At 37.3% G+C, this 26,814-nt stretch overlaps 2 protein-coding genes across 2 annotated transcripts; both read right to left on the reverse strand.

The window, feature by feature from the left end:
• Positions 1–6,631: 6,631 nt before the first annotated feature.
• On the reverse strand, positions 6,632–15,219 carry myorg (myogenesis regulating glycosidase (putative)). Its single transcript, XM_046868117.1, is given in 4 exon segments — positions 6,632–10,448; positions 10,451–12,108; positions 12,284–12,740; positions 14,983–15,219. Coding segments are annotated over 3 exon segments (2,058 nt in total). The 5' UTR covers positions 12,550–12,740; positions 14,983–15,219; the 3' UTR covers positions 6,632–10,314.
• Positions 15,220–18,000: 2,781 nt separating this feature from the next.
• Positions 18,001–26,333, reverse strand: zgc:109965 (Nicalin-1-like). Its single transcript, XM_046867934.1, is given in 17 exon segments — positions 18,001–18,195; positions 18,293–18,371; positions 18,455–18,508; positions 20,022–20,194; positions 21,099–21,137; positions 21,235–21,322; positions 21,477–21,655; positions 21,746–21,885; positions 22,845–22,916; positions 22,919–22,932; positions 23,183–23,286; positions 24,121–24,198; positions 24,293–24,390; positions 24,641–24,785; positions 25,334–25,524; positions 25,796–25,961; positions 26,199–26,333. Coding segments are annotated over 16 exon segments (1,677 nt in total). The 5' UTR covers positions 26,199–26,333; the 3' UTR covers positions 18,001–18,138.
• Positions 26,334–26,814: the final 481 nt, after the last annotated feature.

The raw sequence follows: 26,814 nt of genomic DNA on the forward strand, positions 1-26,814 counted from the left end.
ACAAGGCTGTAGTTCAGTGATGAGAAGGGAAACAAAAAAACCATCAAAACAGATCTCTTTTTCATCCTTCCCATCTCACACTGCACTTAACCTTGTCTCTTGTCTCTGGTCTGCAACAAATTGCTTCCTCCCGGTTGTGATTTCGTACTGCGCCGCTCATATGAATAGCTTTAAAGGCCCAGTTGGAGATTGCAGCAATTGGCAGGGAGTTTCTGATACTGCAGATTTCTTTTGTTTGTCTGTTTGTTTTTGGGGAATTGGATTAAATATTAAAAATAAAAATAATAATTATAATAATAATACTGTGAAAAAAGAGAAACTCGTACAATTATGTATAGTTTATTGCAACTGTAATCCAATTAAACTAAAGTACACGTGTGTGTTTGCAGTCAAAGCATTTCAGTTCATCCCAGAGCAGTTCCAAAGGATTTTGTTGTGCTGACTGGGCAGGCCTTTCCATGATAGATAACACTCCAGCTGAATGTTTGCTCTCTAAATAATGCTTACAGTGCTTGAACTTATTGTTTGAATCATATTTATAATGAAGTTGGTTCCAATTAGCTGCAGTTCAGAAGAAATTGCATGGCGTTGTATGAAATGGCAGCCATGTTGGTTTAGTATTCTTTTCATCCTCATGTCCCTTTATATGGACAACAGCATTAGGTTACCTGTCTTTTCCATCCACATGTGTTTTTTTCCAGAAACTGTTACCACCAAGTTGGAGGCAAACAATTGTATAGGATGTCTCTGGATGCGGTAGCATTATATTTTCCCTTCACTTTAACTACCAAACCTGTTACAACAAGACGATGCCCCTGTGCACAAAGCCAGCCTCATCAAAACATGGGTTAGAGGGAAAGCTCTTCAATGGCCTGCATTAGAACTCTGGAAATGGGTTGGAGTGGAAGAGCTTCAGTGGCCTGCTATAGAGATCTGACCTCAGCCTTACTGAGCACTTTTGGGATGAATTGGAACGCTGATTGCATCCCAGGACTCCTCACCACACATCGGTAACTAACACCCTTGTGGCAGAATGACTCTCAAAAAATTGTAAACGGAGACTAAGTGTGGAATGGTATGTTTAAAAATGGTAAACTGTGGAAATTGAATCCATGGCCAAAAAAAAATGAATCCATGCCTACAGTATAGACACTGAGTCCACGTATATAGAAAACATCCACAAATTCTTCCATGCCTATAGAAAACAAATGCATAAATATCGAATATGAATCATAAACCATAGATAGCAATTTCCCACCCATAGAAAATGACTCCTTGATTATAGAAATTGTATCTACACATAAAAATTAATCCAGGCCTATAGAAAATGATCCAATACATAAACATGAATCTATACCTATAGACAATGTATTTACACTTGTATTTAAACCGTTGAGATAGTTAGCATTTCTATAGAATTCATGCATATAGAAAATGTATGTTGCATACATAGAAAGTGCATACAGTTAATACACACTTAATCTACAGCTATAGACAATTGATACACACTTAATCTATAGCTATTGAAAATTAATCCACACCATGCAAATTGAATCCACAGCTATGGAAAACAAATACACACCTATAAAATAATGAACTTACACCTAAAGCAAACAATACGACAGCTCTGAAAATCATTTAACGCTTCAAAAAAAATGAATTCACAACAATAGACAATTTTATATATATATATATATATATATATATATATATATATATATATATATATATATATATATATATATATATATGAAAGAATTTATCAGTGCTGTTGTATAATAGTGGGGAAAAAAATCTTTGTCTATTATTTTTTTTTATTTCCTACACAACTAGCACATCTTCAATTCCGAACAAAGTGTGACCTCTATGTTGTTTATTATTGCAAAGCGCAGATCATGGTGCTTCATCATTAAAGGAGTTGACAGACGCCAAAATGGCAATCTGCTTTGATTCCTGCTCACACACTGCATTATGACAAGTGGACTTTTGGAGATCTGTACCCACTGTGTCCTCACGGGGGAGAGCTAGTGCGTTCCCGAAAGAGCTGTCAGCAAGTAAGGGCCAGATACACTCTCACTCACACATACACATGCACACAAACACACCTGGGATGGGGGTCTTGATTTAGCCTGGCACACATACACAACAACTGGCATTTCTCTAGTGCAGATGGGCACACAGGTGGGCATCCGGCAGCGCAGGAGGGAGAGAGGGAAGGTGGGGGTATCTGCCAGGTTTGTGTCCTCCTTGTTGCTCAGAGTATGCATTCCTCTATTTTTTCTATTGATCACATCTGGGCTAAGGGCCACACTACTACGATGGTCAACGTGAAGCTGCACTGCCCTCTAAAGGACGTTTGTCTAGTTGCCTTGCTTCTTATTTCAAGATTATTCCAGGCCCATTGCTCTCAAATTGGAGTCTAGAAATTGTTGATAGTGTTGTTCAGCTGGCAATTATTATTATGTATAAAGATTGATATGGTTATTATTTATCATAGTCTGGACAAATGAAAGAGGTAAATCTAAGTCTCAAAAGTCTAAAGAATACTTGTAACCACTCAATTCATACGTTACATAGATTTTCATTTTTTATATATCAACACTTTATATATCAAAGCACTTTAATGGGACCCTGTTTAATGGGACACTTCACTCAGCCTTCACAATACACAAACCTATGTGGGTACAAATCAAGATCTTCAGTTGCAATTTTCACATTTACAGAATGGGAAGTTTAAAAATTGATATGATGTTGACTGTGTCAATGTCGTTGAAGCCAAACAGACTAGTTCAAGTATACATCTATATATAACCCACCCCTGGTTACATGCTAACTGCATTTTATTGACTCTGTACATTTACTTTGCACACTGACAATATGTTAAATCCAATCTAATCTTATCTAATCTAATACATGTTCTGCTTTTTTAGTACAGTAAGTCGTACATCAAACATTGTGAAAATTTTAAAAACGAAAAACGTCCTGTATGCTTTAGTTCTGTAGGTGAAAATATGTCTTGAATAATCAGACTGGTTTGAGGTGACGGGAAAGCTATGGAAACTCAATTAATCACTCTTTACAACTAAGCAGAAAAGCATAATACATTGAACCTTGAAGCGGATCAGCTACAATAGGCAGAAGGCCACAGAGTTATTTTCCTGACAGCCAAGAAGATGAATCTGCTACAGTGAGAACACAGAAAAAGTTTTTTTTTTCTTTTTCAAAAGCAAATGGATTGCGCATTTGTAGAAATGGACAGCAGAAAAAAATCTTCTATTGTGGTTATAAACTATAAATTATATAATAGAAATTGAGGATTAGGACAGTAGTAAGTATAAAAAAACATTTATGAACAATGAAAAAGAATTTATGAACAATTACATATAAATATAATAAAATTAAATTAAAATGAAATAATAATATTAATTATATAAATGTTATTTAATTGTATTATATTTATATATAATAAAAATTTGTAAAAATAAAAGTATTATATTAATTATTTTATTATATATTATAAGTAATCATACAACGGAGGCTTGCATTTCAGTGTGATGAAATTGTGCAGTAAAAGCACAGACACTGAGAATGACATATATATATATATATATATATATATATATATATATATATATATATATATATATATATATATATAGTATGAATTAGTTCATTAGATATTTATTGTATCATGTAACATATCTGCCACAAATGAATCCCTATGAATAAGCTCAAAACCAAAAGCAGAGAAATGTCCACATCTGCCCACTCTCATTTAACAGACTCCGCTAATGCGAGCGTAATCTGTAAGCGGTCATTTTCGAACCCGATTAAAAGACCGTCTGTTACTCGGGTCTTTCAATAATACACAATATCATTGCAGGGCAGCAAAGCTACAAATAGCATTGATTTTCAGCAATGGAATTCAGACAGCTAATCGATGAAAGTGTATGTCTTCCACGTGAGCTGCGAGGACGGATCAATGCCAAGGGGAGATGTCATTGACAGGCAAAGTAAACCCATTTCCTTGGCACATTTACTGACCCGCTTAAGATGGAACGTTTTTGAAAGAAAGCAGAGGCAGCCCAGGTGCTGAGAGCGCATCTGCAATCAAAATGCAATTGCAAAAGAGGAATTAAACTAAGTAGCACAAATACGCCTAACAAGCACGCCGCTGGCCCTTTGTCCAGGAGGCGTTTTGTAATTGTTCAGCGCGAGGTATGGACAGGTTTGTTCACAATCCAGCTTCGCTCTTTGCCCTGTCTAATCCCCCCCACGGCTGCTCCTCCTCTGACCCAAACTCAACTAAATGATTTATTGATCCAGAGCTAACCTCCATATAACCTGTAAATTACTTCAGCCCTATGGCATTATCCAACAGTGATGAGCAGGGCCTGAGAAGAAAAAAAAACCCTGAAGACGACGCTCACATGAGAGTTAATTCAATGCCGGACCAAAGGCCGATTCCAACTTTGATCAAGCTTAACCTCTTTTGCAATAATTACTATTTCTGTCAGGGGCCTCAGAAGGTTGGAGGTTCAATGAGTCCGTGGACCCGTATCCAAGCGTGATCCGAAGGCTTTGTCTGAGAGTTGTGGCGTAATCTCAGGACAAAATGATGTGCTGCGAAAAGTTCGCCACTTTGCTCTGAGTTTGCAAAAAGTGTACAAGTTTTACTACAGTTCTTCAGCTCTTTCCACAATGGCATCATTCAAAACAGAAAAGGAGAGAGAGAGAGAGAGAGAGAGAGAGAGAGAGAGAGAGAGAGAGAAGGGACCCTCATAATCACATGATCTTTCATATTACTTTTGATGTATTTTCTGAATATTTTATTCTCAGACCAAAATTTAACTGTCATTGACACAAGCACTGATGGTTTCTATAACAACAGCTTTTTCACCTCTATGGTGCCCAAAATAATTGAATAATAAATTAACTTAAATAAAAGAAACATAAAAAGAAAAACTCAGGTTATGTCATTTATTTAACATTTATGGAAGGAGTCCCCAGTAAAAGCACATTGTAACCAGGAGGTTTTCCACCATGAGAAAGTCTTCAGAACAAAGGTATGTAATCAAATTAATAATGAGATAAAAATAATAGTGGTTGGTGAGGGAATTTATTGTTTTTAGCTGCTATAATTTAACACAGGCTTCCATATTATTAAAAATACAATTTATTATAACTTTCATAATATAAATTTTTATTTTATTATATTACTACAGGGTGTCCAAAAGTTCAGAGTTTTCTGGGGGGAAAAAAAAAAAATACAAATTAAATAAATAAATAAATAAATTATATATATATATATATATATATATATATATATATATATATATATATATATATATATATATGTGTGTGTGTGTGTGTGTGTGTGTGTACAATATAAACCAAGAACGACAATTTTGAAAGAAAACAATTTGCTCCATAAAGTTTATTTAGCCTAATTATGGATCTATTGGGACACCCTGTATTATAAAGCAGTCAAAAATCATGATCTGTCATTTATTCATAATTTGCACATTGTAATTGTTGTGACATATAAAGAATAAAACACCATGAAACAACACTGCACTTGGGGCTGTAATTCAAGTATTTACAGTATGTGCACTACGTCATGCCGATCCTCAGCCACTGCTTGACAGGTCCTGAAATTTCACAGGGTGCAAAGGAAACATGCCTCAAGACTCTTCTCTGTTTGAATGAACCATCTCTTGATGCCAGAGAACACGCTTTCTAACGCTTTCTACCTTCTCCTTTTTCTAACTATCTTCCCTCCCAACAAAGTTTTTTTAACTAATGGTATTCGTATGTCTGTGTAATAACAAACCAGTATTAGAATGTATTTTTGATGGCGGTTTTAGCATACTTCATAAGCTGCTCTTCAAACAGGCATCTGCCAAATGCCCTAAATGTAAATGCATTTTATTTCCTGTAAAGTCTGATGTGCAGTACTTTGCTCAACATTTTCTTTGCTATAAACATGCTATATAAATACATTCAACCTGACTTGAAAATCAATTCCAGAATAATATTCCAGATGTTCAGTATGTTACAGCATTAACAGAATGAACTTCTTCAGCAATTGGATCAGACCACACAGGGCAGCCTGCGCTCCCCACGTGCATTAATGAGCCTCGACCGCCACGACTCGGTCGCCAGTTCACCACTGTTTCTTCCTTGGAGAACTTTTAAAAGGTACTGACCACTGCAGACCAGGAACATCACACAAGAGCTGCAGGTTTGAGATGCTTTGACCCATCACAATTTGGTCCCTTGTGAAACTCGCTCAAAATTTTACGCTTGCCCATTTTTCCTTCTTCTAACACGTCAACTTTGAGGACAAAATGTTCACTTGCTGCCTAATATTTCCCACCCGCTAACAGGTGCCATGCTGAAGAGATCATCAGTGTTATTTACTTCATCGCTCATAATGTTTTAAAGTCATAATGTTATGGTCGGTGTATATGCCTAACAATTAAATGAATAATAAACGCATATTATATGTATAATAGTAATATAATATACGTCCCACACAGGCCTGTGGACAAATTGTGTTATTCAAAACTGCCCCGTTGCGCAGAAAAGGTTCGGGCCCGAACAAGACAAGCGTCTCACACACACAATGTCTTAATAATCACATCCTTTATTGTCCACCAAGCAGACATGACTGACAATGAGTTCTTAACATAACAGTGCTGGCAAACAAAACTACATGTAAAATTGACACTTCAATGCATGAGAAAAAGGTACATGTCCTAATGGCACACAACCCAAGTGATACACAATATACATTCGCACTACTTATTCATGAAATGCACTATATAGACAAAAGTTTGTGGACACCTGACCGTGAGATTCACATTTGCTTTTTGAACATCTCAATCGACATTTAGTCTTGATTACTTGCTATAAAAACCTCCAATCTTCTGAGAAGATGCTCCACTAGATTTTAGAATGTGCTTGGGGAGATTTCTGGAGATTCCTCTATTCACACAAGCCTAAAACTCACGTTCTTGAAGGGCGAAGAGGCCTGATGTGTGGTCAATATTTACCATAGGTGTTGAATAAGGTTGAGCTCCATAGCAAGCCATTTAGAATCTTCCACTCTAAACCATATCTTGATGGACCTGGCTTGTGGACAGAGGCATCATCATGGTGGAACAGGTTTGGGTCTCGTAGTTCAAATGAAGGGAAAATTAATTCTGCTACATCCATAGACATGCGATACAATTGTGTGCCTCCAGCTTTGGGGTACCAGTTTGGAGTAAAATCACACATAGATGGAAAAGTCAGTTGTCCCAATACTTTTATGCATACAGTGTATTCTTGTGTGCTGTTTGCAGCACTGTATAAACCATTCTCACTGCAATAATAATTATAAGAATTGGCACCTTCCTGTAGCAATAATGGCTTGGATCAATAGCAACCGTATACTGTTCAAAGAGCTTATAAAAAGAGCTTATCATTCGATATTTGTAAAAAATATAGCTGTATGGAAAAGAAACAAAATAGAACTGGATATTCAAGGGGGGAAAAAAAGGATACACACTGCCCCCTAGTGGTAATAGACTCTTTGTACAGCGGAAAGATCAACCGAAGCTGGCATAGAAACAAGCATAAGCACTAAAACTGGGAAGTTTATAGAATCATCGAAACGTGAAGTACGTGTGCAAAGCCGACTTTCCTGCGCATCAGCGTTTTGCAATCAGTGTTGCGAGAGCTGAATAGGGGCCCCAGCGGCACGTCAGTGTTAACAAGATAAGCGCAGTGTGTAAACAGTGCGTTTGTTTCAATCCTCCTCTGTGTTTTGCACCACAGAAACCTGGATACGTTTCGAAACCGGCATGATAAGCCAGTTCTGATAAATGTATATGTGTATGTACATGTATTTAGTAAAAACCTGCAAAACTGCAAAAGTCTTGTTTTTTTTCTCTCCCAAACTGTAAATTAAGCTGTGTTTTAATGTAATGATACCATGTGTTCAAAAATCCTATTTTATATATAGAAAGTTTTCATTCGGGAGCTCCAAACAAACACACAGTTTGACATATAGTGCATATTCTCTGAATTGCATGTAAACATTAATAGAAGGAATCCTACAGCAGTCTTCAAGATTCATTCGAGTGTGCTTAGAAAGAAATGGGCTCACAGTTGTGTGTAACCGTAAAAACTGTGAAGTTCCAGATTAGCCCCGGTACCAGGCAGCGGTACTTTGGAAGACCGCGTGCAAACTACTGTGTGAGTAAGTGAGAAAGCACTGACTAAAAAAAAAGAAAGCTCATGGAAGTGGAAAAACAATACAAAAACACTACAACCAGTTAACACTGTATACAAAGCTCATGTACAACATGAATATGAAGTGTGAATTACAAATCGGGAAGAAAAAAAAAGGAAAACTTGATGGTGTTACATATTTGGCAATGTCATGACAGTTTATTGGACGGCTCAGAGATCAGAGAGGCTTCCTGGTTCGATCGTGTGCTCGTTTCCTATACCTGACGTGACGACAGAAATGGATGTAAGTTACGGAAAATATTTAGAGCAGCGGCTATGGCGTTGTTTTTGCTAAAACATCTGAAAACATGAAATAAAAGCGTGCTATGAGCAACCAACACTGAGAAATGATAGCTAGGTAGAAGCGATAGCTGGGTTTTCCTACTAATGGTTACTGATAATAAGCGATAATAAACAGTTCTGATGCAATGACAACAAAAAAAACATAGTAAAATTAATAAGTATGTAGCTAGCTAAAACTAGCTAGCTAAAACCATAAATTTGCCTGCTAAGCACCTGTACACTTTACATGACTAATATTTAAACCGGACAAACAAACAGGGCTGCATCAAATGTCCGATAACAAAATCATTGATGCCTGATTAACAGTATATAGGTATGGACAAACGTTTGTGGACACCTGCCCATTAGACACGTATGTGGTTTTTAAACATGCCACCCTGCATTTAGCCCCCATTTGCTGAATAGAATAACCTCCACTCCTCTGAGAAGACGTCCCACTAGATTTTTGGAGTGTGGTTGATGGAGATGTGGGCTCATTCAGCCATAAGGATGCTAGTAAACTCAGGTTCTGATGTAGGGTGAGGAGACCTGGGGTGCCAATTTATTCCAAAGGTGTCAAATAAGGTTGAGATCAGAGCTCTATTACAGGCTACCCAAGATTTTCCAGAGCAACCCATGAAATATTACTGCAATACTGCGAAATATTATTTATAAGCATATTTATTGTTCAAAGCAATGGTGCTAGATTGAGTCTACTCTAAATAAACATGGAAAGGTGCACTAGCAATTCTCAGGGCGCGTTCTAAAAATAAAGCTACGTCTTTATAACAAAAATACTTATTTCCTGTCACGTTCAAAAGGTGCTTTTGTGTGCATAGAAGACGCCACAGATAACTGTTAAAATATATATAGCCTTGTATGGCACCATGCATTCAACCGCAATAGCTTTGACCCATATTTCAAGCACATACAAATGCATTAAATAGCATTAAATACGATCTAGAAGTGTACATGCTTGTTGTATTACTCAGTTTGACAGTGCCTTTGTTGAGTTTCCTGGTAATTCAATTGCATTCCCTTTCATTTGAGCAATTACTATCCAACTTTTGACTTACATGTACTCAAATACTAAATAAAACAATCTAAGCTTTTAAATTAATTGGTAGCTGTAGACATGTATTATTTATTGCCATCAAACCAGTATAGTCCGTATGGTCACATGCTAGGTATATTGTTTTAAAAAAAAATCGTGCACAAACTAGCATTTGGTTTAGTTTTGAAGGAAGCTTGCAACCCTGGCGTCTTATGTGTACATTCAAAAAGGCACGAGTGGGTATGGGCTAACGTGATGGTGCAGCGGTTTGATCCTGAGCTCAGGTTTCAGGCTGCGCAGTTTTCGAAAGTTCTTGCAATAGGTTCCCTTTCCAACTCCCAAAAATATGCAATTAGATAGTGCTCACTGTGTGATTAACATTCCACGCAGGGTGTATTCGCAAGTATTCCTGGGATGAACTGCAAACCCTGGTCAGGATAATGTAAAAGAAAGGAAAGGAAAAGATAAATGAGTATAAGCAAAGTGTGCACATCTAGCATCTAGCTGCCAGGGCAAAACAAAACGCAAATTATTATATCATTGGTTAAAACAGCACAGTTAATGTTTGCTTATATACCACAAATGTGTTGTCTTAATGCATCAAGCTTCTAGCTGTATTAAATACAACACACGACAGCCCTGAATATGCATTTATGCAAAGCATGTGATGCTCATCCACTGAAAGATTTGTAATAGCATCACTGAACCCAAAGAAAATATGCAATCTCATCAAGATCCACAGCGTAATCTGTGAGATGCATAGGTTCTTTATTATCATAGCGCTCGCCCTTGTAGCTCCTCCAGTGGCCAGCTGGGAGGTAGATATCCCGCCTTGCTTGCCAGGTTCCAGGACTGGAGCCACCATCAGGTCATCACCAATAAGAAACTGAGAATCCACTCTGTAGGCCGTCTCATCACCAGTGGCTATCCACCACAAAGGACGGATAATGGGGTCACCTGTATTTAGTACCTCCCCTGCCAGCTCCAGGACTCTGGGGGCCACCAAAGTCTCATGGAGTGCTGTGAAGCGCCGGGCGATGGAGACCACTTCTTCGTCGTATGCCCATGGCGGGATGGAGAACTGCATAGCTGGCATGAAGGCCGAAAGTTCCAGCCAGCGTATGTAAAGCTCACGGTCAGGGAGTTTACCATTTCCATATGTTCGATTGGTGTATGCATTTCCACCGATCATGTCAGGCAAGATAAACTGGTAGCCGAGGATGCTGATGGTTAGGACAGTAGGGATGATGGACTTTAGACCAAGCTCGTAGCCCCAAACAGAATCACGATCAATGAGGCGGAAAAAGCAAGAGATGTTCTGTGAGCCATAGCCTGAACGAAGCTCTGCCCGTTCATTGAATGGCAAGGCCATTTCTGTGTACCGTCGCGTGAATGTGCTAGGATCTGGAAGATGGACCTGTGTCCGGAAGCGCCAGGGCAAAAAGTTTGTTTCTCCAGCATCCAACTTGAAGGAAGACACGCCATATCTGGAACGCAGTGCTCGCAGATGGGAGGTGAACCAGTTGCGAGCATCTGGGTTTGTAAAGTCCAGAATGCCACCAATGCCATTCCACCAACGCACCAAAGCAGGAAGTTGCCCAGTGGGCTCCATTACGAAAAGGCCTTTCTGGACGCACAGGCCAAAGTTGGACGATTCATAGTTCACAAAGGGATGCGTCCATAATGACAGCAGAAAGCCATCTGCCTTTAACTTTTGGAACATGCCAGAAGCATTGGGGAACTTTTCAGGATCAAATTCAAACTCACCATACCGGCTGGTGTATCGGTCGTCCAATTCTATCTGACTACAGTTAAAGCCATGTTTCCGTATGTTTTCTGCATAGTTCAAAAGTTTTTCCTGATTAATGTCAGTTTTGTGTAAAGCCCAGGTGGACCATATAGGATATCGGAACATTGCTTCTAAAGGTACCTTGTTAGGTTTGGGGAAATACCTGCGAACCATGACCTTATGGATGGAGGTCACGTCAGGGCCCACACACACGCGGTAGCTAAGCTCAGCATATGGTGGCCTCCCAGGAAGAGGTTTATATGGACTGTCCTGATATCGTGCCTCAAAGTACAATGACTTCTCTGTGTCATTCCATCCCAAGTGAAAGGGCACAGAATCGTTGATCTTGATGGCAGTGGCATTAGATGAGAGCCAGTAGCGTTCCAAAATGCCACCAAAGTCATTGCGGTTTGAATAAACGTCACTGGTGACAAAGGGCTTGGGCGCTTGCTGACCCGAAATGGCAATGGGCCAGTGCTGGATAGCAGATTCCGAGCCACCGTACCAGTGAGAGCCGTTGTATGACATTGAGTGCATTACCGGTCGGTCGGACTCCAGCTCCTCCCACCTCACACGGTAGCACATTACAGTCTCCTTGGGCTTCACAGTCATTACAAAGAAATTCACTTTGCCAGCATTGGAGCGTGAGCACCGCAAAATCACATCCTCCTTAGAACATGAGTCCAAATCAAGGGTTCCAGATCTGAAATTGATAGATGCACCAACACTTATTTGCTTGTATCTGGGTTAAAGGCCAATATATTAAATTTCAGTTATGTTAAAGCTGCACGTGCATTAAAAAGAAAACTACATCTAATGTCTAAAAAAAAAAAGCAGTCATTTGAAGTTAATAAACTATATTATCCTTAACCACCTACCTGAAAGCCATCTTGAACACAATAATCCCCCCAGCTTGGTTGCGGATGAGAAAGCCATCCTTATTAAGATCCAATAACTCTGTCTTTAAGAGGTCGGCTTTGCGGAGGGAGGCGATATAGTAACACCACGCCGTTACAGCAGCAACGACCAGGACCAGACCCAGAACTCCAGCACCCACTAGTGGACGACTCTCCTTATTTATTTTTTTAAGGGGCAATCCTTCCGTGATAGTGCCCCCAGCTCCTCCAGGTACTACCTGGTACATTGTGTTTCTTTCCTTTTCTTCACAAATTAATAGCGAAAAAGTGGTTACAGCACTTCTGTTTGTAACATGCTTGAGGGCACAGTATATTTCCCAGAGTGGTTAAAAATTGCTCAAGGCAAGAGATTGCGTTTTGAGCGACGGCGACTTCGTTCAGTCTTCTTCTTTACTTCTGTCATTGTCATTGAATAAATCTGCAGAAGATAAGCAAAATGTCATGGATTTAGTTTTGACCTGAGTTTTATTAAGAATTTGTGTAATTTAGTACTCAGATGTCAAGAACACACTTTGTTAGTGAAAGTCTATCTTGTCGCAGATTATGGTTAAAACACACCAGTCCACTTCTTTTCAGTTTAAGAACAAGTAGAGGCACATAATGAACGTTCTGCTCAGAGCCAAGCTCGTTAAATGTTTCAGTGTGTGAATTGCTCAGAAGGTCCAAAATGATTAAAGTGCAACTTGAATAGCCCTTGGCAAATCTTGGTCCTTGACAAACAGTTTCTTTTACAAGAATTGGACTATATAAAAGAAATCAGGCCAGTCCTCTGTGCTCCTTTAAAATTGTCCAACAGCTGATTAAGGATGTTCAACTCAAGAATGTTACTTGAGTTACTTGTGTTATTAATAGATGCAGCAAATGGTATACTGGTAAACAAATCACTGCACATAAGTCAACCTGGAACATTTGATGATATTCGCAAATAGGCTACTTGCACAAACACTTCCTCATTACCAAAAAGGCTGTCTTTACATACATACATACATGCATCTTTTAGAAATATATACAAACTCTGTCATACCCCTGAGGGTAAGAAGCCCGTTAAGTAAATATTATATAGTGTATTTCTGAGGCAAGCGGCATCTCATGGTGTAAAACTTTGAACCAAAACGGATTTACGAACAAAACGTAATTACAAATGTGCTCCCAGAACCAGAACTTGTGTGTAAGTACGGGACTTACTGTATAATGAAATTACCGTAATGCACAATCAGTAGGAGCTTCATTTAGCAACGAATAGAAAAGACAGAAAAATATTGTGGCTGAAACAAGTGCAGGAAATGGTCAGAGGCAAAAGTGGTCAACTTTTAAAATAAAGGCAGGACCCGACTTACGTTCCGATGACCACATCGTGACTTGAAAATAACAATACAATAACGAGACATGGCCCAGCCTACCGAAGAGTCTTAAAGAATGGTGATCATTATGGGGTAGTATACTGTAATTTGTAAATAAAACTTTCTTTCGGCTTCTCCCATTAGGGGTCGCCACAGCGGATCCTCCGCATGTTTGATTTGGCACATGTTTTTACGCTGGATGCCCTTCCTAACGCAACCCTCCCCATTTATCCAAGCTTGAGACCGGCACTAAGAGTGGCTGGGGTTGGTTCCCTGACCGGAGATCGAACCCGGGCCGCAGCGGTGAGAGCGCCACATCCTAACCACTAGACCACCAGGGGACCTAATTTGTAAATAATTTAATCAAAAAACAACAATTTACAGTATATATGTATGTGACGGCGGATGTGTGGACCGGTTTGTGAGAGGACTAGGATTCTACATTATATGCATTCAAACGAACGTGCTGCCGCTGCCAGAAAGCGATACTGTGCATTATTCGCCCCAATTTGGTAATAAACTAATTCTAATTTTGCCTGAGAAAAATCTAAATACTCAAGTGCGCCAAACGCTGAAATAAAGTGTTTTCGAAAATGTCCACATCATTGGCTTTGTTGTGTAAATGATTACACTGACAGACAGACAGAAAGAGTAACTAGCATGTTTTTTTCCCAATATTTGTTCTGTGTTATAGGATTGTTTTTTTTGGAAATTCCATTAATAGAAGTGTGTGAAATTAATTCATTAGTAAATGCAAAGGGGTTTGAAGCATGCACACAAATTGAAATAAATACATTTGTAAATAACAAAAAAAATGCAAAAGGTTATAATTATGCAATGCTTCTAAAAGGGTTGGGGTATGTGGGTGGCTTTGACACAAATGGACCAACGCTGGCAGTTGCTTATATTTAAGACATTATTTCCCAATATGCAATGAAAACCTGTTCGAATGTGTTTTCATGTTTACCCCTGAGGCAAAACGCTGGCTGCATACCTACATGTTGAGAGTAGCACTAAAATAAGTAGTGCATGTAAGAGTGGAAGTAAAGAGGAAAAGAAAATCCCATCTGATCAGACTGCAGTGGCACTGCAGGCTACTGTACAGAGCTCCATGAAGAAAAGGGGAGATGTGGAAACTCCAGACCTGCAAACTGTTAATTATTATCCAACTACCTCTAAAGGACATTTCCAGAGGACAACACAGAGGCTATAAATAAACACGATCAAGACGTTATATAAGTATGTGTATGCTTGTTATTCTCCATGAAACCGAGCCTGAGGATCTGAGCTCATGGCCAGCTCGAGGTTCTCAGCACTAACCTTCACCCAGCACCGTTACAGAACAGCAGGCGACAGAAAAAGCGCAGTGTCCCGCACAGCGTCTGGACTGGAGATAAGACGCGTTCCTGCGCTCTGTTTAGAAATATGTTATCACATAACACATATCAGGACTGTTCTTTTTTAATGAGAAACTACATACCGACTCGCATGTCTGAACTTCTCAAGCTGACTTTCTTTCTAAACGTGCAGCCGCTGCTCGGGGGGGAAAAAACAGAACAAGACCCGCTGGTGGGGGTTTAGAGGTGGGCTGGACTTAAACCCAGAGCTTTCAGTTTCAGGAAGTAATCCTTCTTGGGCCAATGGGAAATGTAGTTTTGAGAGAGAGAGAGAGAGAGAGAGAGAGAGAGAGAGAGAGAGAGAGAGATGTTTTTCTTTTACTTTTGTTGTGGGGCTGTTTGCACAATCAAATCATAATCTTTCTATCTATCTATCTATCTATCTATCTATCTATCTATCTATCTATCTATCTATCTATCTATCTGTCTGTCTGTCTGTCTGTCTGTCTGTCGAACATATTTATTTACTATTGTTTAGTCGTTTATGCATAATAATCAATATAAAAAAGAAGATAATAATAATAATAATAAAAATAATAAAACAATAAAATAATAATAATAATAAAATAATAATAATAATAATAATAATAATAATAATAGTAATAATAATAAAAACTAATATGAATCTCAACCTCCAATTTTAAAGTTGGGACCTTGTGTAAATTGTAAATAAAAACAGAATGCAATGATTTCCAAAATTCATAAACTCGTATTTTTTTCACAGTAGAATATATTATAGAGTATTATATTTTTAGCAAAATGAGGAAATGTTTTTGATGGCCATAACATGTAACTGGAGGAGACCAGATGCAGGAGTATTTGCTGAGAAATGTTCTCCCAGTTGTGTCTGATACAGGATTATAGCTGCTCAACAGTCCTGGGGCTTTTTTGTTGTATTTTTTGTTTCATAATGAGCCAAAGGTCTTATCTGTCTGTCTGTCTGTCTGCCTGTCTGTCTGTCTGTCTGTCTGTCTGTCTGTCTGTCTGTCTGTCTTAAAGAGATTAAATGTTATTTAGGCATTATTATTATTATTATTATTATTATTATTTTATTTTTTGTTATTATAATTATAATAATTTTATTATTTTTATATAATAATAATACTTTTGTTGTTTTTATTATTTTGTTTTTGTTAGCTTTTTTATGAACATATGTCTAAATCGTGAGGGATATAAGGTAAAAACTATTTACTTTAAAACAGCTTCTTTATATTTAAAATATTTAAAATATTAATAATAAGCTTTACACACTCCAAACATTTTACCCCATTTTTACCTTTACATACCGCCGTTATATAATTCTTTTTTATATATTCCTGTGCTAAAACTCCTAAAATCATAATGTTGTATATAATAATTTATGCCTGGAAAGGTTCATTTAAAAAAAACAAAAACACAAAAAATATATGAGCAATAAGGTGGTAGAAAAATGATTGACTTGTATATGCAATCAGTGAAAACAATGGCCTGTATCCAAATCCTGTCTATGCTTTTACTTAGTAGTAGGACGTCTTGGGTACCAATGTGGCAAAGGAAATGAGAAACCTTTGCTTAGCCAAGTTGGCACCTGATTTTTCCAAACAGTGTCCCAGTGTGGTTTCACTTGTTTGTTCCCACATGATGAAAGGTTTAATGCAGCTGTGGGGAACTGGAGTCTGTTAGATCAAGCCAAGCAGGATGAAGCTGAATGTGAGGCTTTTGTTCTAAGGGCCAATGCTGATCAATTATGGATTATACTTAACTATGATTAACTTTCATTAGTCTGATGAAAACAAATTAAAGCTCATCTACTGGACCTTGAATAATCATCTTCATTATTTCCCATATCAATCAATTTGAATCTGTAGATGTTATAAAATAAAAAAATATGAGTGGTGCAAAAACAAAGTTTTATATTTATATTCATTATAAAGTTGGCTAATTGGTTAGCATGTTTGCTTCAGAAGTCTGTTGGGATTTTGAGTCCCACCTATGCCGACTCAGACTTTCATTGTAGGCTGATTGGCATTTCCAGACTTTAGTATATACGATTGTGCCCTGTAATGGGTTGGCATCCTATCCAGGGTAACAGTTAAACCAGCTCATGAGCACAGTTAAGGTTTTTTCTCAAAATGACATTTAAAAAATTAGCAAATCTGGTACCCTTTGCATGGGACAGTGGGCAAGTATTACATTTGTTATGGCTGTTGCATTCATTTAAACTTTTGTGATTGTGTGGTCAAAAAAAAAAGAAAAGCAGAACGAACAAATCTGTATTATTAATGGCCCGCTAAGGACGTCGATATTTCTTGCCTAGCTGCTTAGCAAGCAATTTTCTCACACGTGTGATCATCTTTCAATGTGAACAATTTTACATTTATAAACAATGTAGCATTTAAATGCACAATGAGAATATGAAGAATATTTTATAATATTTGTTATATGCAACCAATATTAAGCATCAAAACCAACATATATACACTATATAGAAGTATTGGGACACTTGATTTTCAACCTATATCTAGTTCTTCCCAGAACTGTTACCATAAAGTTGGAGGTACACAATTGTATAGGATGCATTGAGGTGCAGTAGAATTACATTTTCCCTTTATTTGAACTCGGAGACCCAAACCTGTTCCAACATGACAATGCCACTGTACACAAAACCAGCTTCATCAAAACATGGTTTACATGGGTTAAAGGGGAAGATCTTCAATGGCCTGCATTAGAACTTTGGAATGCAGACTGCATCCAAGGCCTCCTCACCTCAGCTACATCAGTACCTGACTTTACTAACACCCTTTTGGCTAAATGAGCACAAATCCAGAATCAAGTAGAACATCTTCCCAAAAAAAGGAGGTTATTATAGAAGCAAATGGGTACTAAATGTGGAATGGGATGTTCAGAAAGCAAATAAGAATCCAGCAAAATGGTGATTGATGAAATAAATGAAAAGATATTGTTAACATGGACTGCTCTTTATTTAGTACACATACAAGTGAAACAACATAATACAACAGTACAACACAACATAATGTCTTATGTTTTTATCTGAAAACCCAACTTTAACACACACTTCAGTGCTCAGTCTCACTGTGTCTCACTGCTGTTTGTTTTTCACAATGGCTTTGAGTCTCATATAGACATTTCCAAAGTTCTGCAAACAAAAAAAACAATGCTTTTAGGGTAATGAAATGATCAAATGTAGTGTATATGGTATGTGTTTTAAGCTCATCATGAACTGTGGAACAAACCTGGATCGCGTAGTACACTAATCCCAAATAACCTGCAATACAGCCTCCCAAGAAGAGATCAAACGCAGCCGGCTTCACCCTAATAGAGGCAATTTCAATACATTTTTGTCAGAAGGTTTTCTAATTGCAAGTGGTAACTTATAAGATGTTCATAAATCTGACCTGTACATCATCATTGGCTGCTTCATTTGATCAAAAAACGTAATGTCAGGATCCCTGAAAAAAAAAGGATTTGTATAATTGCAGCAAACTTTTCATTTTTTTGCCTCAGACTAGGCGTTTTAGAGCCATGTTAAAAATATTTAAAAAAAAAAATCTAAGATTACAAGATTAAAGTCATTGCAATACAAAAATAAAGTTGTAAAGTTCTAACCCTAGACCCCGGCTGAAGTACTGGTGATGTTGGAGATGTCAAACGAGCCAGAGTTTAACTCCTTTAGGGGTGATTTTTTTTTAATCATTATTCTCTTCATAGTCTCTTGAGAAACCACATACCCTTTTCGAAAACTAAGCACATTTGACCGTTGATATCCTTTAGACTGCACAAATGAGGCAATTTCCTTAATGTCTGTCTTCTGAATAAATGAATAAATTCTTACATAACCCACTGCAGTGTCCGTTTACTAATTACAACTCTGTGCTGATGTGCCAAAAGACAAATCATTTCCTTGTTGCTGAATCCTAACCTGAGTTTTAACCACATCCATTTTATGCAAAACATCGAAACGTTTCTCACAATTTTGTGATTTTTTTAAAAAAATATTACCACTTCAATCTTGAATTGCTACAACTTATTTTAAGAATTTCAACTTTATTCTTCAAATATTACGACCTTATTTGCGTATTGCTAAGATCTCGTAATCTTACTTTTTTTTTTTTTTTAACGTGGCACTATAATGCCATCGTACATATGCTACTGTGACACACAAGACAAAACATGAGAAAACATGCATGAAGCTTTTACTCAACAAAATTTCAACACTTTTCAGAGTGAATAACGGTCTGGTTCTTCAGGTTGAACCATTTCAATCTTTTCATGGATTATTAATAAAAAAAAAAAAACACTTTTATTTTCTACACTTGCAGTATCTGCCTTACACTGGAATTATACACTGAATCTGGCAACCCTTCACACAAGTCCTGGAAGTTCAACAACATTGTACGAATAGGTTTTAAACACTACCTTTCTCAGGTCCACGAACAAATCCATATCACAAAAGCATTGCAAGTGTATCCTATATTCTAACACCATTTCTAGGAAATTTTCTGAAATGGAACAAACCCAATAAATTAAGTAAATAAAAAAAAAATACTACTGTCGTATCCAAACAATATCTTCAAGATATCATTTTTCTGATTCTGGAAAAGCATTACTGCCTTTAAACATATTTGTCTTGCTTACTCAAGTGAACATAGACAAATATTTTCTGAAAAAATCCACAGTGCATGCAGGAGTTAAAAATAAAGCAAATTTTTGCTAATTGTGATTAGTCTTTCTAAATAATAAAAGTATAGTGAGTCTATTTATAATCATATATAAACACTTTTTTTTTTTACCTATGCAAACAGATAAAAAATGAGGCACCATTATACAAATGCGAATTGTATCCGATACACACAATCAAAACATCACATCTTTAACTTTTATGCCGATGCACCGTTGCGGACCAGTCAGTCTTACCAGTAATAGGTTTCATCCAAATACAGTGAATGAGGCGCATGTGTGTACCTGTGATCCTGATGGAAAGTGTGTCTAAAGACCTGTTGAAGGTGCCGTCTGAACTCTTGCTCCAGGCTGTTGATGAGAAGAGTCTGCTGGGGCTCTCTGTCCATCAGCTGAGTTGCTCGTGGCACTGAAGTCAACAGGGTCATTAAAGCAGATAAACGACTGTCCAGGACCTCCTGCAAAACACAGATACATTTTTCAGCTGCATTATAAGTGGCAGGCTTCTGCTCTTGCTTTTCATCTGTCTAGAAAATTGTACTAGTGTCAGTCATACTTTGTCCAGTGTATCAGGAGGTGATATTTGACAAAAGCTGCAAATAAGAAATTTATTTATTTATTTATTTATTTTTATTTTTTGCCAGGCAAATAGCAAAGCTGAAAGTTCTGAAAGTCTTCAGCACCCAGACTAATGATCTGTAGGTACTGCAATGCACTGCTGCCTTTTATTAAGTAGTACATTACTATGTGGCATACAGTATGTGGTCATTCACATAGGTGATTAATGTAGAGCACATTATAGCTTTTGGTGCATTTGGAACCATCACCATGCCCTCTATGCAGACTCCTTCCAAATACAATAAGTAAACATCTCCTCACAAAAGCTTAACTGTATTTATAAGGAGACTCTAAATGTGGATTAATGTAGTTACTAGAAACTTATATTGAGGCAATAGTTCCTATAAAACTACTGTATACTGCATTAGAATGAGACCATTAACATGCACCGTTTATTTATGGCATTTGGCAGACCCCCTTATCCAGACAACTTAAATTGAGCAATTGAGAGTTAAGGGTTATTGCTCAAGAGCCCAGCAGTGGCAACTTGTTGGTGGTGGGATTTTAACTTGTGACCTTCCGAGCCAAAGTTCAATGCCTTACCCATTGAGCTACCAAAATCCAAGCCTTTAACAAAACAATGTATTATTAAACTGCAGGAACACGTTATTACAATGTTTCCTCACATCTATTACATTACATTTATCAGCATTAATGGCTAGAAACCTTATTTTTGATATTGTAATATACATATTTATGTATATGCATATGCAAAAATATTAGGAAGAAATTAAATCCAAATACCAAACTGCCTTTGAACACTTGCAATTCTTTTGGAGAACCCTGAATAAATAAAAGAAAAGAAAGAAAACAACAATCAACGAGCAGCACAATTGAATATTAGCTACAAATTGATCGCATTTCTGGTGATTTCCCTCACCTTGTCTGACAGATTATACATGTACCTCACCAAGGCCTCAGCGACAATGACGGCATTCCGTTTCAGTTTTCTGATGTCCACCTGAAACCTACATGTACAACAGTATTATATATGATATAATGATATCCAGGCCTCCTACTCCTAATGTCTGACTTTATTAACACCCTTGTGGCTAAAAAAACACAAATCTCCAAAAGCACACTCCAAATTCTACGTTGATTTGTTTTTAAAATGCCGTTTACATGGTGTCAAGGATGGAGACCCGATGCTCGGATCTGGGGTCTTGTAGGCGAGACAAAGTGAATCCCGGGATGTGCCTCATTCCATAGCGCTCATGCTCCCATGCGAGAGTAGACTCTTGTAGGTTGATCTTCTTGTGTACGGTTCCAAATCTCACCCACGGAAACCTAGACAAGATTACCTACAGGGGAAAAAATCATGGAATATGTGTAGGTTTGGAAAGTGTATGGATTATAAAAGAAATTATGGTTTGTACTAGATCTGGTCTCACTTCTTCTAGCTGCTGGGTGAAGCGAAAATGAGGTGTCTCTGGTTTTGGGGGTCGAGATACATGGAGGAAAAGGTCGTCGCCAGAACCGAGAGAGTCCAAACAGAGCACGAATGCCACATTGTCATGCAAAAGACTGGATTCTGTATAGTGGAGGGACAATTTTTGGAAAGTGATTCGGGTTCCTGGATACCTAAATTTGCATGCAAATGTAATAATGTATTGGAGTTAATTACCAAGGAGGAGAAGCCATAGTTCTTATCTTTTTCAAATAAAGATTATTTTGGGTGAAACACATTTCTATCTCCATTATTTTGCCAAAACCTATTGACGTCCGGTTAAAGTGTTGAGTGAATGTTGCAACCCAAATTATTGAGGTGCAATACATTGCCATGAAGTGTGTTGTTTAAACTTACACTATATGGGCAAAGGTATTGGGGCACGTTACTTTTCCAGCCATATGTGGGTCTTCCCAAGCTTTTACCACAAAGTTGGAGAGACCCAAACCAGCATGACAATGATGTGTGTCCAAAGGCAGCTTCATGGAGATATGGTTTACATGAGTTGTCAAACATATGGTCAACATTTACTCATATAGTGTAGCTACATATCATTGACATTTTTCTTGCTTATTTACTTAAAAATTACATTTACATTAATAGTATTTGTCAGATGTCTTTATCCAGAGCTACTTACAATTATTTTAATCATAGAACTGAGCAGCTGAGGATTGTGAAATTTATTCAAGGTGGATTTGAACTCATGACCTCTAGATCAGAAGTGCACAATCTGCTTCTGTTCATTGAAAAACTGTCACAAGGAAACTATGAATAAAAAATAAACCAAACACATAGGCTACTAAATTAAATAAATAAGTACTGCTTATTAAGCTCTTAGGTACAAACTTTTCGCTTTTACTTTAGCCTCTTGATTACAAGAACTCATTATTTTGGATGAGATATGAGACTTGTGAAATACATCAAGGAAGAGCATCCCAAAATAGCAATACTACAGTATTTATTAATTATTCAATTAGTAAAAAATGAAATTTCTACGATCCATTGGCCAAACATTGACCGCAGTTATTCTTATACCAACTAACCTGCGTGGTCCATATTTTCAGCCAGCCATTGTTTGGTGCCAATAAAATTATATTTCCCTCCCCCAGTAAGAGAAAAAGGAGGTGAAACCTATAAACAACATGACCACAGAACAATAAATTAACAAGATATATTGATCAAAATGTTAATACTATAGTTTTGTAATAATTTAAGATAGTATTCATTAATATTCAGGACATGTTAGATTACAGTTAGAATTATATACTTCCACAGCATATCATTGTTTTTAAGTTATATTGATTGTTGATTAAAATATTCCTCAGATAAACTTCCACCATGTTGTTTCTTTCCCAAGACTTGTAATAGAGCAAAAACCTACGGTGCCTTGCTGCGAGGACTGCTGTAAAGTTGTTGGAAGAGCCTGGCCAGTTCCAGTAGTATGGTGACGCCACTGCCATTCGAGTCCGCTCCATATGACATCCACTGTGGAAAACATAAGACGTGTTATATGCACAAATAGAGCTATGTCTTTGGCTGTCATACTTTCAGCATTGCTAAATTCTTGATTCTGGTTTTCTGTAACAGCAGCAAAACAAATCAGGTTTATAATACATTGATCTCACTAGGTTATTTGCTCTATAGTAACAACTAAAGTGTATGATGAGCTACTTCATCTGATATATATAATCTAATAGAATTAATGACTTAAAACTGCATAGGCAAAAAGTATAATTTTTGATGTAGTAAAGCTTCCTGCCACAAAAGTCCTGGGAAAGTCCAGTAGGAGCCTGACAAGCAACTACAGGCTGGAAGAATGTCAGCAAAACATGTCACTTGCTGTTATTCTTGTTATTCTTGTAATAACAGCAATAAACAGAATTTTTTCCAGCCATTTGATACCAAGAACCTGCATAGGAACCACAATGCGAAAACTTTCATTTCATCCATAAATCATAAAGCAATACTTTTTAACAGAAACATTCACCATCAACAATTATGTTTTTTTCTTTGTTAAATACATTTTTATAATGCTTACATAACAAAACAAGAAAGAACAAGCACTTGTGATATACAGTACGTACTATATCAACATCCACTCCGAGAAAACGGAGCAACAACCTTTGACCAATCAGAATCGAGAAATGAACAGCATTGTGGTTCAAAGATTTACATTAAACAAACCTTAATCAAAGATGTAGAGGAATACTGAATCTTTAATAGTGATCTTTTAAAATGTTTAACTCCATTTTAGTTTTATAATGAATATGAAAAGTGTACTATTGTGTGTGGATTTCATTTAACGTAATCGTGGCTTACCGGAGCAAGGCCGATTGAGTCATAATGGGCGGTGATAAGAATTGTGGGCGAGTCCTCTCTAAGTCCAGGAAGTACCCCCTTGGAATAGAGAATTTTTCTACTTTTACTCTGGCAGGTCAAATGTCAGTATTTCATTGGTAGTTTTTTCTCTCAGGCAGTCCATCAGGTTTACCTCTAATGTAATGATTGAGCTGTCAGTGATGGCCTTGATTGGGGAGTTGTTGCTCACCAATATCTGAAAGGCAGTGGTTGTGACCATACTGCAGAGAACTAGAACACCAAAAACAACATACCTTTAGATTCTTGAAAGGATGCAAATAGATATGATTGCTATAGTTATTTATTTATTTTGGGGAATTCAACAATTAAATATTTGTCTTTATAAAGTTTTATGGCAACAAAGTATATGGCGAGCCAAACAGGATATTAAAGAGACATACCTCATTGACTACTGCAAAATAGTTTTATGCTGGTTAACTAGTAAAGTTTAGTTGCTTTGACTAACTAATCCTCCTCTCACCTCTGATCAAGATGGATGCTGATTTGGTGGCTGCAGCATGCTTAACTTCTGTATACATATAGAGGAGCTGTTCATCCTCAGGAACCACATAAACAGGCATGAGGGTCTCCATCTTCAGAGCTTCAGACTCTGTAACCATGAAACTCTGGAGATAGGCGGTTTATGTGTTAAACCAGTAGTTTAGTAGATGAAGGGCATTTATAGAAAGTATTCAAAGCTGGTGAAGAAAAAAATTGCACTGGAGCAACACCAAAGTTTAACAACAGTTATTTTAAGTTATTTATTAATAATCATCAATAATAGTTTTTTCTATTTCTCTTGAATTAACAAAAAAAACCAAACAGCTTATGTTATCTAGAAACTGGATGTCCTCTTTAACTAATGACTCTCGAAGCAATTAAAGGCTTCTCAAAGCACTGACACTGGAGACTCCTTCTACATAACGTTGTTTGTGCAAAAACATCCTGTAATATACATGCCATAAATAACAACCCCAGCTCAGTGGTTAAGACGGACTTCTGAACATGAGGTCATGATTTCAAATCACGTTAAGACCAATTTGCTACTGCTGAGCTCTTAAACAAGGCCCTAACTCTCAATTGCTCACTTGTATACATGAGGTAATTGGAATTTGCTCTGTGTAAGAGCCTTCTGCCAAAATGCCATTATGCAAAGTAATACATTCGTAACCACCTGGATGACATCGTCCGAAAAAGTTGAGATGTTCTGAGGTATCAGTATGAGCACTGCCGCTGCATTCTGCCTCTTAGACTCTAAAAAACGATCTAATGTAAAGTCTGACAGCTTCATGATCACGCAGCGGCGAGTCAAACTCGAATCATCTGGAGAACGTGCCTCTGCAACAACCATGGCACCATGACAACCTGGTAATAAAACACACGACTCATTACAATAGACATGACAACAAAAGGATTATACCAGTGGTTAGTAGAACATTTTTTGTTTATATTTTGAGAACATTGTTAAACACGTCATGATGTATTGGTTATCATAGTTACAGGACCTTTGAGGACATGCAGTATCTCTTTGAGGACACAAAAAAAAGACTTGTGTGGAGCTTCATAGTTAATGATACCAGTTATCTGAAGTTCAAAGAGTGCTTAAGTAAAATAAAATAAAATAAAATAATGGTACCATGTTTTTCCTGTTGCAGGCTGTACTGCTGCATACGGTAGGCCGTAAACTCGTACGACGATGCAGCAGGAAGAGCGGAAGCATGTGGAAAATTTGAAGAGAGCAACAGCAGAGCCACCGTCCTTAAGCCTCTGTAGGTCATGCTTCTGCTACACGTTTCAATCATCTTGCATTGTGAGCAGATCATTAAAAAAAGGCATCAAGATACAATCTATATGGATTTAAGTCGAACCTAACCAGAAATTATGCTTCAAAAATAAGCACCTTTGGTCACTGTTGTTATCAGAATGCAACATTTCAAACCCAGTGGTTCCACATGTTTCACACAAACACCATTAATACATCCAAGCTTTTCAAAAGTACATGAAACCTTAAACTAACTCATATACTCTTAAAATCTTACCTGAACCTTCTGGTCCTTTCTGTATAACAAAATGTTTTATCCGAGAAGGTTCGTTACGGTTTGAATGTAAGCCGACTACACCATCTGTCTCAGGACGGATGAAGCTCGGCTAATCAGAGTGACCACTAATCCCTGACCTCCCTTTACAGAGTGTAAGAATTACCACCTACTGGATTATCACTATCACAGACCTTCATACCAATTTACTGATTCATCTTCAGTGACCACTAAAGCATCTCGAACACTGAATAAAACACTGGGATCATATAAAAATACTGTACTAAATATGATTAAAACCCCAAACCTTTTTATATGAATAATCACATCAATATTTAATTCCAAGGCTTTTATTCCAAAACATTGGAACATTATCTTTCTTTAAAAATTATGTATTTTTTTAGTTTAAACATTTAATATGTTTTTTGTTTGTTTTATTGTGCTTAGATCGAGGATCTATAAGATTTAGAAATTATTGCAGTTTTTATATAAATTTTTAGAACTTTTTTTTTTTTTTAGAATTTTGGGTTTTGTATATACTGTATATATATTTATATCTAGAAAAAAAAAAAGAGAGAGAGAGAGAGAGAGAGAGAGATGGCGAGAGAGAGAGAGAGTT

The sequence above is a fragment of the Silurus meridionalis genome, chromosome 15, assembly GCF_014805685.1.
Source record: "Silurus meridionalis isolate SWU-2019-XX chromosome 15, ASM1480568v1, whole genome shotgun sequence".
NCBI lineage: Eukaryota > Metazoa > Chordata > Actinopteri > Siluriformes > Siluridae > Silurus > Silurus meridionalis.